At 44.4% G+C, this 16,350-nt stretch overlaps 1 protein-coding gene across 2 annotated transcripts in view; it reads right to left on the bottom strand.

Annotated features, from left to right (window-relative positions):
- GLB1 (galactosidase beta 1) overlaps positions 1-16,350 on the bottom strand; it is a 64,350-nt gene that overhangs the window by 33,648 nt on the left and 14,352 nt on the right. For both annotated transcript variants that reach the window (XM_019483487.2, XM_006263057.4), the window contains exons 2-4: positions 12,159-12,328; positions 1,358-1,508; positions 926-986 (exon numbers count right to left, since the gene is read on the bottom strand). In XM_019483487.2, coding sequence (XP_019339032.2) covers positions 926-986; positions 1,358-1,508; positions 12,159-12,328 — 382 coding nt within the window. The remainder of the gene's footprint in view (positions 1-925; positions 987-1,357; positions 1,509-12,158; positions 12,329-16,350) is intronic.

Below are 16,350 nucleotides of genomic sequence, written 5' to 3'. Positions count from 1 at the left end.
AAGGGACACTCCATGCCAGCTTACCACGGCCATTATAAAGGAAATTAATCACAGGGTGATCCATTGCAAAGATGTGTTAGTCAATTATTATTGGCAATCCTAAAGCTGTCAACTGTTCAGTCAAGCTGCTTCAACTGAGGACAGCCACCATTAAAAAGTATTTTTATGATCCATCTGCAAACACTTTGCAGGCTGCATTTTAGGAAGCCTCCATCTAAAAGTACAGCCTTGTTCTAGAAAATCCACATTTTCTGGAATGGCTCCTAATTTGGCTGGGGGTGCCCATTTCTTGGTGTTCATCTTCAAGTAACTTTTAAAGGCTCACAAGTACAGGCTTGAGAATATTATTCATGGTAACTTATGTTCTTGTTGCTTCTAACTAATGCTTTTATAACAACAAATAGCCAATTGCTCGTCAACGATGACGGGGGTGGGGAGGGGGCTGGGATGGAGTGCCGCCACCTAATGCCCCATGCTGCCACTGTTCTGCCTCTTGCAGGGAGTGGGGTAGGGGAGCCGAGGCCAGCAGCTTGCAGCGGTCCTCAGCACAGCTTGCAGGGAGAGGGGTGGGCTGGCCTTGGCTCCCTCACCCCCCTGTCTGGTCCTTATCGCCACTTGCAGGGAGCGGGGTGGGGGAGCCAAGGCCAGAGCTGCTGGCCTCGGCTCCCCCGCCCTCTGTCTGGTCCTCGGCGCAGCTTTGGAATAATGGCAGCACTCCCCCACACTTGGAGGACTCTGATTGGCTTCTGTCAGCCAATCAGAGTGTGAATAAAGCATTAAGGATGGACAGACAAAAAGACAGAAAGACTTAGGCTTTTATAATATTAGAATGAATGCACTAATACTTAAAAAAAACCACAAATCTCAATCCTCTGCTTTGCTTGCAAATGAAACACGGTTTTGCAGATTGTTCTGATCTCCTTACCTAAATCAGAAGATCTGAGAATAATTGATTCTTTTTCCAATAACCATGCAGGCAGACCCCCCTAGGAAAAAGGAGGAAACCAATTAAGTGGCTGTTTTTCAGAAACCACAACGGTAAGTTTAGCCAACTATATGAGAATTATATCCATTGATATTATCCATTTCATGGTGTATGTCAGTGACAAATAATAACTAAGCCTCTGTTAAAATAAAATGAACATTGTGTAACCATTAACATGTTTTGTGCTATAAGACCACACCTGGGCAAGACACAAACCCATACATTTAAATATTTTAAGCCAGGGATGGCCTGTGTATAATGATTTTTTTTTTCATTCTAACCCTGAGGTAAAAATAAGCTGACTTTTATATTAGACAGAGACCAGATGCAAATTCAGCCTAGAGATGGGGAAAGTCTTAACCAAATCTTTACCATGTCCCATTCTGCGCAGATATAAGGTCCAGCTCTCAGTATTACCAACAAGCCAGTCTCATTAGCTAGCTGCAGGAAATATTCTACATCTCTGTCACCAGAGAAGTTATATAGTCCTGGCTCAGATTCATGATAGTTCCATGGCACGTACCTGTGAAGATAAAAACACCTTCCGTGACAAGTTCATGAGACCAGAACAAGAAGATAACATCAACAACAACTTCACTTAATGCAAGCAGACACACTACTTGCAGTTTTGCAATGCTTTATATATCAGTACTTTCACACCAGCAAGATATACAAGTGAATTTTGGACCTCACTGTCATCAGGTGTTCTTAGGAACTGAAAGTGCTAAACTCAGCACTAACTACTAACAGATGCTTAAGACAATGTCTGTCTACACCGAGGCAATTCATCCAAATTTTGTCATGAGGAATGCAGGCAAACACCTGCCAAACTCACCTTCAAGTGTCCATGCTCCAGAGCTGCACAAGCCCGAGAAACATACCCATTTCCATCATAGCTTTGCATGGGTTTCTGGTAGGATCTCCAGGATATGTCTCAAGGACTTATAGCACCTCACTAACTTGAACTGCTCTACAAGGTGGCCGTTCCTACTCATATGGAGAAATATATTATATCAGGGTACAGAAAGAGGTCTGGGAAACAGTGGATGGCAGGTCAGTAGCAATGGCTCTCACTGACCATTTTATTCATAGCAAAGCAGAGAGACCTGATAACGACTGCAATTGCTGCATGTTCCCTAGATGCAGATCAGTACTTCTGCTGCAGAAATAGCACAGGATATTGAGATGCTGAAATTATGCTGAGGGGAAACCAGCACAGGTTCGTAGCAGGTAGATCATGCCTGACTAATCTAGTCTCTTTTTATGACCAGGTTACAAAACACCTGGACGCAGGAGTAGGGGTTGACGTCATTTACTTAGACTTCAGGAAGGCCTTCGATATGGTATCCCACACCATACTGGTGAACAAGTTAAGAGGCTGTGACTTGGATGACTGCACGGTCTGGTGGGTGGCGAATTGGCTAGAGGGTTGTACCCAGAGAGTCGTAGTGGATGGGTCAGTATCAACCTGGAAGGGTGTGGGCAGTGGGGTCCCGCAGGGCTCGGTCCTTGGACCGATACTCTTCAATGTCTTCATCAGCGACTTGGACGAGGGAGTGAAGTGTACTCTGTCCAAGTTTGCGGATGACACAAAACTGTGGGGAGAAGTGGACACACCGGAGGGCAGGGAACAACTACAAGCAGACCTAGACAGGTTGGACATATGGGCAGAAAACAACAGAATGCAATTCAACAAGGAGAAATGCAAAGTGCTGCACCTAGGGACGAAAAATGTCCAGCACACCTACTGCCTAGGAAATGACCTGCTTGGTGGAACGGAAGCTGAAAGGGATCTTGGAGTCCTAGTGGACTCCAAGATGAACATGAGTCGTCAGTGTGACGAAGTCATCAAGAAAGCTAATGACACTTTATCGTGCATCAGCAGATGCATGACAAACAGAACCACGGAGGTGATAATTCCCCTCTATTGGGCGGTGGTCAGACCGCAGTTGGAATACTGCGTGCAATTTTGGGTGCCGCACTTCAAGAGGGAAGTGGATAACCTGGAGAGGGTCCAGAGAAGGGCCACTCATATGGTTAAGGGCTTGCAGGCCAAGCCCTATGAGGAGAGGAGAGACTAGGGCACCTGGACCTCTTCAGCCTCCGCAAGAGAAGGCTGAGAGGCAACCTTGTGGCTGCCTATAAGTTCATCATGGGGGCACAGAAGGGAATTGGTGAGACTTTACTCACCAAGGCGCCCCTGGGGGTTACAAGAAATAATGGCCATGAGCTAGCAGAGAGCAGATTTAGACTAGACATTAGGAAGAACTTCTTCACAGTTCGAGTGGCCAAAGTCTGAAATGGGCTCCCAAGGGAGGTGGTGCTCTCCCCTACCCTGGGGGTCTTCAAGAGGAGGTTAGATAGGCATCTAGCTGGGGTCATCTAAACCCAGCACTCTTTCCTGCCTATGCAGGGGGTCAGACTCAATGATCTATTGAGGTCCCTTCCGACCCTAACATCTATGAATCTATGACACTGTTGTGCAGAACTGGGATGGCCAACAGATACTCCAGAATTTCTGCACAAAGAAGATGTTTATGAAGGTGACTGAAGAGCTTGCCTTAACTTTCCAACACATGGACATACAATTGAGGGAGCCTGTACCAATCCAAAAACAGAATGTTATTGCCATCTGAAAGATAGCTACCCAGACTGCTACAGATCTGCGGATAATCTGTATTGTTAACTTGACAACATCTTCATCACTGTGGTGGTTGTGGTCTTTGGTAAAGAGATTCATACTGTGAATTACCTCTAGAAGTTGGCCATGACTAGTGTGCTAGAAAAAATGGGTTTCTCAAACTGTACTGGGGCATGTGTCCACACTTTGTCTACTGTAAGGAATATATGAATACCCAAACCAAAAGAAGCACTATTCCCAGTGCCTCAGTCAACTAAAAAAGGCAGGTTCATAGGCACTGACATGAAAAAGACGCAATGTTCATGACACCACGGTGCCAGATCACAAGCAGGGATCTCACTTCCACCAAAATCAAGGTTGTCAGTGAAGTGTGAGACCATTTATTTTAGGGGATCTCACCTACCCTCTCCAGCTGTGGCTTATGAAACCACATTCTGACCACAGAGCATCTGGCATAAGATTTATTTAAATTAATTATACCTCGATACAGGATGGTGCTATAACATGTATTTGACAAGCTGAAGGCAGGAGGGTACCACCTATAAAAGTATTTGGATGCCAGAAGCAAGTACTTAATACATTCTCTTTATTACTGTGGCACACTACCCTGCACATCATCTGCAAAGCTAGAGGTTCTGCCTGGCATGGGCTTGAGATCATGTGGCATGGCATGGGCTTGAGCCTCAAGGCACCAAACCAGCGATCAGAAAGCACACCTGTTGTGGCTGGGACTAGAGCCAGCCTGAGTAGAGCGACATAAAAGAAAGGAAGCACACACCTTCCATGTTCATGAAAAGAAGATAGGAAGATATGCATCCCTTGTACCAGCATGATGGCATCAAATATAAAAACAATGTAATATGAGAAGTCCCTTCCAATTCTAATTTTCTATGACTCTATGATAAGCACGTCTATGCTGTGCTGGAAAGGGCCAGGAAGTGCCTATTTGCACCTGCTGTGCTGCACGTGCTGCATGCTTGAATGCTTATCTTGCTTGGGGTGATCTGTCCAGCTTGGGCAGGGGGCTGGACCTCATGATCTCACAGGTCTCTTCCAGTCCTAATGTTTATGAAATCTATGTAAGCTGCTGGCACGACTGCAACAGCTTTTTTTGGCACACAGCAGGAGCGACCTGGCATGTTTTCAGGGTGGTGCTTCCTAGCACTTAAGGCAAGCAGAGAACATTCACACGCAGCTTCATAAAACGGTGAAAAAAATCAGTACATAACAAAAAGCTGCAAGTAGTCAAGCAAAAAGTCTCCTCTCATGCAGCGCTTTTCCGATGGACTATATTACTCTAGGTTAAAAATAAAAAGTTATTGTTTTGAAGAACCGAAGAAGAGAAAAATGTGTAGCCAATAATATTTTCTCTAGTCAGAGAAAAATAAAAAGCCAGACACATGTGCATTACCTGAACAGCATTACTTAAAATTTATCTGTAAAAAAGATCTCTTAATTTCAACCATTTTAACTAATTCAGTTATCTACAGGATTCCAGATCCTCAGATAGACCCTGCCTTGTTGTGTTTAGAAAACAAAATCCAAAGGTTTGTATGCAAGGATGGAGTCAGACCGATGTGCAGCGCATTCCAGAAGCATCTGTTTACCTCTACAAATTAATTTTCATTTCCTCCTCAGCCTACAAATACTGAGCTTCTAGTATCTTTACCAGCTGGCTGATAAGGAGATGAGTACTAACAGCATATTGATGTGCTCTGTTCTTGCATAGATTTCAAAGGTTAACAAGGTGTATGCTAGCTGCTTCCGTTTAAGATAAGATCACAGAAGCTCAAGAAACCCACCCTATTACTATTAAAATATATACACCACTACAGTAAATGAATACCCTTGAAAAAGCAAATACGCCACCAACAGCACCATGATCAAGGGGCCATTATAAAATGTATTATTAATACCAATTGTTTTTGCCTTTTAAGTAATTTCTAGCATCCAACCTATCTGCTTTTTAAAAGGTTGAGAACAGAGTTCGGAAAAGGGGAAGAATAGATTAAAGTATATTTAGACAAGTGCTCAATTTAGCAGAGCCTGATGCAGTTTGTTGCTGAGTATTTAAGAAATCACCCAAAGCAATCTATCTTTGTCAACTCATGAAAGACACGGGACAACCCAGAGAAGTGGAGGAGAGGAAAGCACAACACATTTGTTTTAAACCAGAAAAGATGGCAACTCAGGGAATCACAGATTAGTCAGCCTAACTTTGTTATCTGTAAAGGTATTAAAACTAGTTATTAATTTATGGACATCTAGACGAGGAAAGAGGTGTTAAAAAGCAGCTAACATGGATCAATAACTGGATGGGTGTGACCTGATCTATTTCTTCTTAGTAAGAGTAACTGGCCTTATGGATAAGGCAAAAGCAGTAAATGTGTTGTATTCTGATTTTAATAAGGCTTTTGAAATTGTCGGCATTGTCATATGACTTTTTTCCCCATAAGGCTGCTAGGGAAATATGCTCTATTCAACATCAACTTAATGCACATAGTATAACGGTTAGAGCACAGTTTTTCAGTGAGTTCCCTGTTAATGGTCTCCTGTCAAACAGAGAGCACCTCAAGCGGGGACCTGCAGGAATGCGTTCTGAGTCTGCTTCATTAATGACTCCGATGATAAAATGGAGAGGACATTTATAAAATTTGTGGCTGTCAAAGTATTGCAAACACTATGTAGAACAGAATTAGAACTTATCTTAAAAACTGGAGTAACAGTCTGAAATCAACAAACTGAAATTCAGAGACAAGAGGACCACAGTTAGGAAAGGCAAAATCAAATATGCTAATATAAAATTGTCGGTAATCTGCTACACAGTTATTTCAGAAAAGCTTCTGGGGTTACCGCGGACTATAAATTGACCATGAGTCAGTGTGGGACTGCAAAAAGAAAAAACCCAAAAAACAACAAATTTTAATATGGCGTTTATTAACAAGAATATTTTTAAGGCAGAAAGGGGAAAAATATGATTCTCTGGGAAAGCTTGAAGGGACTGGATTTATATAATGTAAAAAAGGTGAGACTAATACTCTTACACCTGCCAAAATGGTTGCTATGAAAGGGAGGCAGTGATCAATTCATTCAATCATTTTTCTTACGCACTGAAGTATGAAGAAATTTGCTCAGTTTGTATCATAGAAGACTTAGATTAAATGTGAGGCTAAATATTAACTTAAATATGTAGGCTAAATATCTAGTTATATTGCACTAGAGCATACTTCCTACCTAGAAATAGATAAAAGTATTTTGCCTGTTAATCAGAAATAGCATTAAACTACAAATGCTCAAAAATCCCTCACACAAGTTCAAAGCAGTTGATGCATACACTTGTTTCACAAAGAAGCCTCACTGGTTTATTTTCTAACAGGCTCTAAATATTTAGCTCCATCTTGTGGTTAATTATCGGCTGCAGGTAGGCAGGCCCTTCACAGCCCAGACACGGTGGGGGAAGGAGCCATGAGCGACTCACACTGGGGGTGTGGGAAGAGGAGGTGTGTGCCCCTGGATCTGCACGTGGGGCAGGCTGGAACCGGGGCAGCACTGGGCTCTTCCCAGTCAGGCTGCACTCAGGCCGGGAGGCTGCAGCAGCAGTACTGGGAGCAGGGCCACAGGGGGCGAGGAGGGGACCCTAGCCCCTGCAACACTCATTCCCAGTGCCACCACTGAGCACAGCATGCCCAGCAGGAACAGTCCAGCACAGTCTGCCCCTGACATAAAGACAACAACACTTACAGCAGTGTAAACCGGGCCTGTGGCCTTCTGCTAACTAGAAAAGAAAAAGGAGCAAGATCCACAAAACATGAAAATAAAAGAATAAAAAGTAAAAGACAGCAAGAGAAAAAAAAATAAAAACAGCCTAAGAAGAGAAGTAGAGAGAAAGAATAGGTCAGAAAAGGAGAAAAGAAGACAATTTGGCAGAAGCACTGGTCTAGTCTAAAGTTATCAGAACGTCAAAGGAACAAAAAAGGCAAGGCATTTGAAAAAGTGGGACAGGAACAAGATAGCTTAAAAAAAAAAAGAAAAAAAAGTACAGCAGGAAAATAAAACAGAATCATAACAAAAATTTAAGAAACTGCAGCTCATTATAGCAATAGAGAAAGTGCCTAAACTAGGGTTGTGGGTTGTAGCCATGTTGGTCTAAGGATCCAGGCAGACAAAGTTCTTTGGGTAAATATGATATCTTTTATTAGACCAACTAAATAGTTGAAAAATTGTTCTTTGCAAGCTTTTGCAAGCTTCTTCAAGTATAGGGAGAGTGCTGGTGCTATATATTCACCATGTTGGAATAGAAGCCAATATGCAAAAATGCAGGTCTGTGAAAATGCAAATGCCTGGTAGTGAGGCTCAGAGGGGGTGGGAGACAATGGGGGGAATACTGTGACAAGGCAACTACTCTCCAATCTCTCAGTTCTAATCCTCAAAGGGAATTTACAAAACCCCTTTCGTAGACGAGCCTATAAACTTCGCTTCATAAATCTACTGGATACAAAAAATCATGACTAAATATAGATTTTGGATTTATGGCATGTTATAACCTGCCTTCCATCTGATAACCCCAGGTAACCTCTTCACATTTTACCAGCTACATTCTATCACCTGCCTCACACCGACTGTCTCACACCAGCAATCTCCCTTTGCTTGAAGAAGGGTGATTGTGCCTGAAAGCTTTCAAAGAACAATGTTTCCAACTATTTAGTCGGTCTAATAAAATATATCATATTTAACCAAAGAACCTTGTAAACCTAGACTGACTGGTAGGGTAGAAAATAAGGGTGGAAGAAAACAATAGGACCAATTATTAAAATAGCCTAGATTCAATCATTCAAGGTTACTATTAGTGCAGCGCATTACTAAGCTAGAAGGAATTATTCATACTAAAAATTTTCAGAAGCTGTTCTGCAAATACCTTCCCTTCTTGATGAGGAAATCGATGATTATTTGATCAGGTTTATTTAAACAGCAGCTCAATGACTCCATGAACATATACAAGATTTTTGACTCTCAAAAAATAAAGACAGCTAGCACACTCAAAACCAACTGCTCCTCTTCTCAGTCCTCTCACGCTCACTCAGCAGACCCAATTATCAGTCACCTGGGGGACCAGTCCCCACCTTCCCAGATTCCCTGAAGGGCAGAATCTGTTAGGCTCAAGTGAGTGAGCAATAGCCAGATATCTGCAGGCTTCCCCAGAAAGCCAAACCATGTTGACTTACAAACTTTTCTGTGGGCTGTCAGTTAGAGCATGATAACTGATATCAATTGCCAGGAAGTGGCACAAGAAGAGGCAGTTTAAAGGACAGGCTCCAAATAAAAGGCCTTTTAGAGTAAAAAGTTAGCTATTGTCAGTACAGCTGTATCTTGCTTGCAAGGGGCACTCAATCCTGAGCAAAGGATCTCAAAAAACTCTAAATCCCTCCATAATACCTCTTCCCTTGTTGAGGATTTACATAACCTTTGGCCCAGTGCAACAAAACTTCTGGGGCTGTCAGTCTTTATCCTAGCCTCAGGGTGCCATGTTTATCCAAGGAGTGGCAGGAGCTAGAACAGAAAGCCCTATCCAGACTGACTAGCCTAGGGCCAGATGTTCCACATAAACTGGATTAAGTGATCAGAAACTGGTTTAAGCCTATATGAAAACAGAAGCTCAGTGCACATAAACCAGTTTCAAAATGGCTGAAACTGGTTTAAGATAAATCTGGTTGAACATAGTATCAGACTTAACTGATTTAGGTCAAACCAATTTATGAAATTTGTGTCCCAGACCCCTTCCTGGTTCAAGTTAAATCAGTCCCCTAGCATCCCAGCATGCTTTGCAGCCCTGTGCTGTCTGCTCTAGAGAGCAGGGCTGGTCCCGCCCCTCTGCTCCCTAGCTGGAGCAGTGAGGGCTGACTGATAAGGGGGGTGAGTAGAACAAGCCTGGCTGCAAAAGGGGGGAGGGGGGGAAGGGGGGAGTCTGGGGCCAGGAAGTGGGGTTAAACCTCTTCCCCCACTCAAACTTATTGCTGGCTGCGACTGTGGACTATAAATCCCAAAGACACCTAGAAGGAGGAAGAGGAAGTAATGAGCAACCCTGCAGAGCCCTGCTGATGTAATTCTGGACTGCAAATCCCAGAGATGCTCAGGAGCAGCAGGAAGAGGAAGTGAACACAGCCAGAGAGCCATAATATAGTGGCCCCCAGGTTCTGGCCTGAGCCACTGCAGGCATGTGGCTGCATTTCCTGTATCAAAGGTAAATGTCTGTTTACATTTGTTTCAATTTAATCTGCACATCTTAGACTAACCTGCAAAGACTGAATCGATTTGGCCTTGGGCTCCTTGACTATCTGTACCTAGTCTTAGGGTGCAGTATGCTGGATCTGCCCAACTGATTCATAGATTCATAAATGCTAGGGTCAGAAGGGAACTCAACAGATCATCAAGTCTGACCCCCTGCCCAGGCAGGAAAGAGTACTGGGGTCAGATGACCCCAGCCAGATGCCTATCCAGCCTTCTCTTAAAGACCCCCAAGGTAGGAGAGAGTACCATCTCCCCTGGAAGCCCAATTCAAGTTTTGGCCACCCTTACACATGAAGAGGTTTTTCCTGATGTCTAGCCTAAATCTGCTCTCTGTCAGGTTGTGACCATTGTTCCCTGTTATCCCAAGAGGTGCCCTGGTGAACAAAGCATCTCCAATTCCTTGCTTTGCTCCCCAGTGAATTTGTAGGCGGCCACAAGATCACCTCTCAGCATTCTCTTGTGAAGGCTGAAGAGATCCAGGTCCCTTAGACTCTCCCCATGGGGCTTGGCCTATAAACCCTAAACCATATGAGTGGCCTTCCTCTGGACCCTCTTAAGGTTATCCGCATCCTTCTTAAAGTATGGCGCTCAAACTGGACGCAGTACTCCAACTGCGGTCTGACCAATGCCGCATAGAGGGGAAGTATCACCTCCTTGGTTCTATTTGTCATGCATCTGCTGATGCATGATAAAGTCTGGTTAGCTTTGCTGATGATTTTGTCACACTGACAACTCATGTTCACCTTGAGTCCACTGTGACTCCAAAATCCCTTTCCACTTCTGTGCTGCTGAGAGGGTCATTTCCCAGCCAGTAGGTGTGCTGGATATTTTTATGCCCTAAGTGCAGCACTCTGCATTTGTCCTTGTTGTACTGCATCTTATTGTGTTCTGCCCACTTTTCCAACCTGTCCAGGTCTGCCTGCAATGATTCTCTACCCTCCAGAGTGTGCACTTCACCCCACAATTTAGTATCATCCGCAGACTTGGACAAAGTGCACTTCACGCCCACATCTAAGTCACCGATGAAGACACTGAAGAGTACATGTCCAAGGACCGAGCCCTGCAGGACCCCACTACCCACATCCTTCCAGGTTGGTACCAACCCATCTACTACTACTCTCTGGGTGTGACCGCCCAAGCCAATTTGCCATCCACCAGACTATGTAAACATCCAAGTCACAGCCTCTTAATTTATTTATGAGAATGGGATGAGATACCTGGATGTGTTTTGGGATTGACTAAGGAAGAGGAGTAGCAGCCTTCATTTTAAGCCTGCTTGGGGCAATATTCTGCAGGTTATTCAGCAGATTTGTCCCTGAATATTCTCCACCGACTCCTGGTTCCTCCAAAACCATGCGACTGTCTCCAAACCTCATTTCTTACCATTGTATCTTACTGCCTGGCAGCATAACCATTTGCAGAGCCTTGAAATACTAGCTTCCTCATTCCAAGATATTCTGACCTTGGCTCCCAGGTGTATGACTCCAGTTCCAGGCCTTAGTTCTTACAACTGATGCTGACTAAGCACATCCAAGTAACATAACAGAGTGAATTGACTTTATTCCCTAGTAAAAGCACTGCAACACAGATTCATGCAGTATCAGTTTAAGTCACTCAGCTGCTGGGTAAAAGTTACCCCTCAAAATACTGAGTTACCAAACAAAGATGAAGCAGTTGTGTGTCTGCTCCTCCAGTCGATTTCATGGCAGGGAACCGGTTTGCTAAATTCAAGTTAGCACCCCTGCCATCCAGTGGTAAAGTTCTGTAAAAGCACATCCTGCAGGCCATAAACTGGGGACAGCTAGTTACTTGTCCATCTACTCCTTTGAGGGCCCACACAGTAAAGTGCAGGGTACATTACTCCATGCTAATCCCACTACGTGTCCGCACCCTAGGCTATAAGGTTGACAAAGCCAACCAAATAGGGTACAATTAGGGGATAAGGAACATGTGCACACAATTGTCTAGAACTCCTTTTCCAGATCAACCTCTCACATTTACAGTACTCATTTTAGAATTAAAAGGTCTGCCTAGATCAAACTTGCTTCTATACATTTAAGGCTTCCATCCATATTGCAACACACAGAGACCTAAGGGGAACATGTCAGCTCAGCTTTGCATCTGAAGTGCCCTCAGCTTCACAGAGTATATTGACTGTAATTTAAAAAAATAGGTTAATGCCCAACTTGACTAATTCTCCTCGTTGCCCTAATTTAAGACTCCTCCAAAAAATCTACTGCTACTCACGTTTGAATGGCATCAAGCCCTGCCATCTTCATCTTCAACAAACGGTCTTTCCAATAGTACCGGGGCACACGGGCATAGTGAATGCTACCCGAGATGTAGCGGAATGGCTTCCCATCCTTGACGAAGCAGTTGCAGTTATAGTCAATTCCGAAACTTCTCTGAGGTACGCTCTGCATGTCAAGAAAGTTACATAATGTGAGCTCCCACCTCCATCAAAAAGACAGTTTTCTATTAAACCATTGTGCTTATTGAACTCTTCTATACCCTAGATCTCAGGAGCAACAAGAACATGACCTGAACTGGTGACAAAATATTGGTTCTTTTACAGCCTTCAACCTTAGCCAAATAGATCAAAGGAACCACAATAAACCTGTAAGTTAAGCAAGTAATGACGAGAGTTGTGTGGTTCTCCATAGCTCTGCTCGTTTTTCATTCTGTTAAGTGGATGTAAGTCACTACCCTTTATGTGGTGGTAGCACTATAATCACCATGACAGTTTAAATACACAAGACCCAAGAGCACAGAACCAACCAGAATGCTAAAAGCTCAGCTTTCTGCACTGAGCACTCTGAATCATTACACGTGCCCTTTGAAAAGGGACTGAATTTCAGTGACCCTTCTGCTAGATTTGATGTTGAAAATTAAACAAGAGGAGTCAAGTACAAAGAGATCTAGGTGTACCATACACCCGATATTCAGCGATTTGTTAGCTGAAAGTCTTCAGAGTTTCATTTCTAACCAGAGGGCAACTGGAAGTTAAAGGTTTAACATTTCTGCAAAGTTCCTGTACTACTTGAAAGAAGTGTAACCAATTTTCAAAAAAGATAGAGAAAGCAAGCTGAGGGAAGGCAACTTCCTCAGACACATGACCAAAACAAGATGAAAAACTGCTGTCCAACAGGATACATGATATAAAAATGGAAGGATAAAGAAAGGGATGCATATTACAATCATACACCATACTTCTGCAAATCTGGCTCCAGTCTCAAATTGCTTACTAATATGAAACATATAATGGCCAACTGGAAAAATTTTGGTTTAGTGACTTGTCAGATATCACATGGAAATTGTATTGAAAGCAGGGACACACCATGTTTCAGGGCAGCAATCAATTGTCTTAACCATGAGACTTCTCTTCCTGACATTTTCTGCCTTATCCCTGGCACTTTCCCATGTCAAATAAGGAAGCATGGGTTCTACATACAAAAGTTCCTTTAATCTGTTCATCCCTGGAGCATGTCCAGCCTGTGTACGGAATGAGAGTGCACTCTAGTGAAAAGACAGTCCATGAGCATATAAATTAAAGACTATATCAGAGTACATGCACAGTTAAGGGGGCTGAATTACAGCAATCCAAACAATCTTAAATTCTATTTTTTCCTAACTTTTGAACACAGTCAGCCCTCGACTTAAGATGTTTCAAGTTACAACAAATGGCACTTACACAGTTTATAAATTGACACCGTTTCAACTTTCTGATGTCAGTTTCAACTTTACAACGCTTGATCTGGCGCAACGCCACACCAGCGAACAAGTTTGCTGCATCGCCCAATCTCCCTGGAGAACATCTGTCCAAACTTCCTTGGACGCTTTAAGAAAGCAGACAAGACTCCAAAAAAACCTCCAGCCAAGACTCCTGAGAAGACTCCAGCCAAGAACCCTTCAAAAAGTCCAGCAAAGTCACCTCAAAGAAGTCCTTCCAAATCAATATGATTGCTATTTACAATATAAACACATTAATGTAGTTATATTACTCATGTATAATTGATTGAGTACAACATTCTGGAGTATTTTTGGTGAAGATAGAGTATCAGACCTTGGTTCAGGAACCAATCCCCCATTTATAACATTTTTCCCATAGGAACACGCGTTCCGAGCTATGACGTTTCAACTTAAGAGGCAGCTTTCAGGAATCAATGGTGTTGTAAGTCTGAGGACTGCCTGTATTTAGTTTTGCAACCTCATTGGGTTTTTCTTAACATGGCTTTGTGTGTACTGCTTCCATGTCTGTCTTTGAAAGCTAAACAGAAAACAAAAGGTTTTATTGTCCAGAACTAAACAGGACACCTTCACACATCATCAGAATTGCTGAGATATTCAGATCCAAAGCACAGACTTATACACCATGTGGCTAATGAATTTACTAGGAGCAGTCAAAAGCTGATACGGGGCCTTGTCACAGAATGGGGATGAGGATACACTTTGTTGTTGGGTTTCACAGCTCTTTGCTGAAAATATTACAATACCCAAGTTCTGTTGGGCATGTTTGAGTGATTAGTCGCTTCTACAATTGCCTCCCTGCCTCTAGCAAAGCCCTTCTGCTCCCATACCTCTGTCCTCAGCTCCTTCCTTGTCTCCTCCCTTCTGACCATCTGTTTGGGCCTGTCTATATTCTCTTCACATTCCCACTGCTCTCCTCTCCATCCTTCTCCTACTACTTCATCCTCGAAGTCCAACTTCCTCCTTTTCCCACTGGGCTTCCACTTCTGTCCCCGTGCCACTGCACTATGGCACCTGCTTCCCATCCCAAACCTCATTCTTTACTCCTCTGCATTTGAGGAAAGTCAGGGGATCACCGCATAAGGGCATGGCCCACGACATCCTGATGACATTCACCTGGACGTGGTTGTCTAGAATGCCTTGGCCCAACCAATCAGACTCTGATTTCCACCCAATTCTCGCCGGCCACAACTTGATGGATTGTTCTTTTGGAGGTGATGTTACCTCCTTGAGTTTTGTTATGGCGCAAGGAGCCCTCCGAGTGGGGTTCCAACCTCCCCTTTCATCCCAGCCATACACCAACCAATTATCATGGAAACAGGTATAATCTGGAACATATACATGTGGTTGGCCTGACAGTTTTCTTTAACTGAAGGCCAGATATCGTTTCTTCTTCAGGATGATTACCTCCGATATGGAAAAGAGTCTTTAAACTGTCCAGAACTCAGACCCAGACTTGTCTGATAAATTGAACAAATCTTATCTCTCTTCTTTTCTTTTGTCCCCCTGTTTTTCTGCACTTGATGCCCAGGATCCAGCCATCCTGAAGGGTTTCTTTCACTCAACAGGACAAAGAAAAACCACTGTGGGGGAATCCTCTCCTTTTTTGTAAAAAGAGAAAAAAAAAAAACCCAAAAAACAAACCAACCCTGAACTCAGTGCTAGCTACTGACGCTAAAGGTATGGTCCCTTTAAGCCACAATCCCTCTTCGGCTGGCTAGGTTTCCCTTAGGGGTTCCTCTAATTGCCTTCATTAATTCGAGCCAATGCCCCCTGGGGCTACACAGCCTCACAGTCTGCATTGCCAGTGAAACGCAAAAGAAAAAAAAGACTTCCCTGTATATTCAGGTTTTCCTCCGCAGTCCACAACCTTCAGCTGCCATGTTTGACGGACAGCCATCCTCATAGAGCTCCTCCGAGCTCACAGGCTGTCTAGGTCTCAAACCCCATTCCCAGGGAATAGCATCTTGGCCCTTAACCAGAGCTTCCCTCCTGCTGGTTTCCTCTCTCCTTCCCACTCTCCTTCCCCACGGAAAACTTCCAGTTGGAAGTAGTTCTGGGAGGACCCAATCTGACGCACCTGGCACTCTGGTAAATTCAGTCTGAGGCACACTGGGAGTTCCCGCCTCAGCATTGTCACTGCCCTCTCAGGTAAGCAGGGATCATACTTGTCCTCTGAAGAAGCACTGCCAGCCTCTTTACAAGTTGCATATACCTCCTCCCCACCCCCCCCGCCGCCATTTTGGGTCCAGGCCCGCTCTCCCCCCTCCCCACCGCTTCGGGTCCAGCACCACTCCCCCCACTGGGTCCACCCGGCCTGAGTCTGCCAGCCTCCTTCCCCGCTCCCCTCCCTTCCTCCCTGCGCACCACCTCCCCCAAGGCACAGCACTGCATGGCATTCCCGGTGGGCCCAGCCCTGCCCCCTGCCGCCTCCTCCCCCTCCCTGCCAGCTGTTCTGGGGGCCAGTGGGGCCAGGCAGCAGTGGGGCACTGCCACCGTCCTCCCCCCCTTCACCCTCTGGCAGGGAGGCAGGAGGGAAGCCCCGCTGCTCAGGCAGCTGGGACATATTCGGCTGCACAGGCCGGGCTACCCAGCCAATTAGCGCTCACCCTCTCGGTGGTGCATGCGCAGTTGGCCTGGAGTGTTACAGACAGACAGACAGAGGCAAAGTCTTTTATTATATTAGAATATT

This window comes from Alligator mississippiensis, chromosome 5 (assembly GCF_030867095.1).
Source record: "Alligator mississippiensis isolate rAllMis1 chromosome 5, rAllMis1, whole genome shotgun sequence".
NCBI classification, from domain to species: Eukaryota; Metazoa; Chordata; order Crocodylia; family Alligatoridae; genus Alligator; species Alligator mississippiensis.
This window is presented reverse-complemented; position numbering and strand designations above follow the sequence as displayed.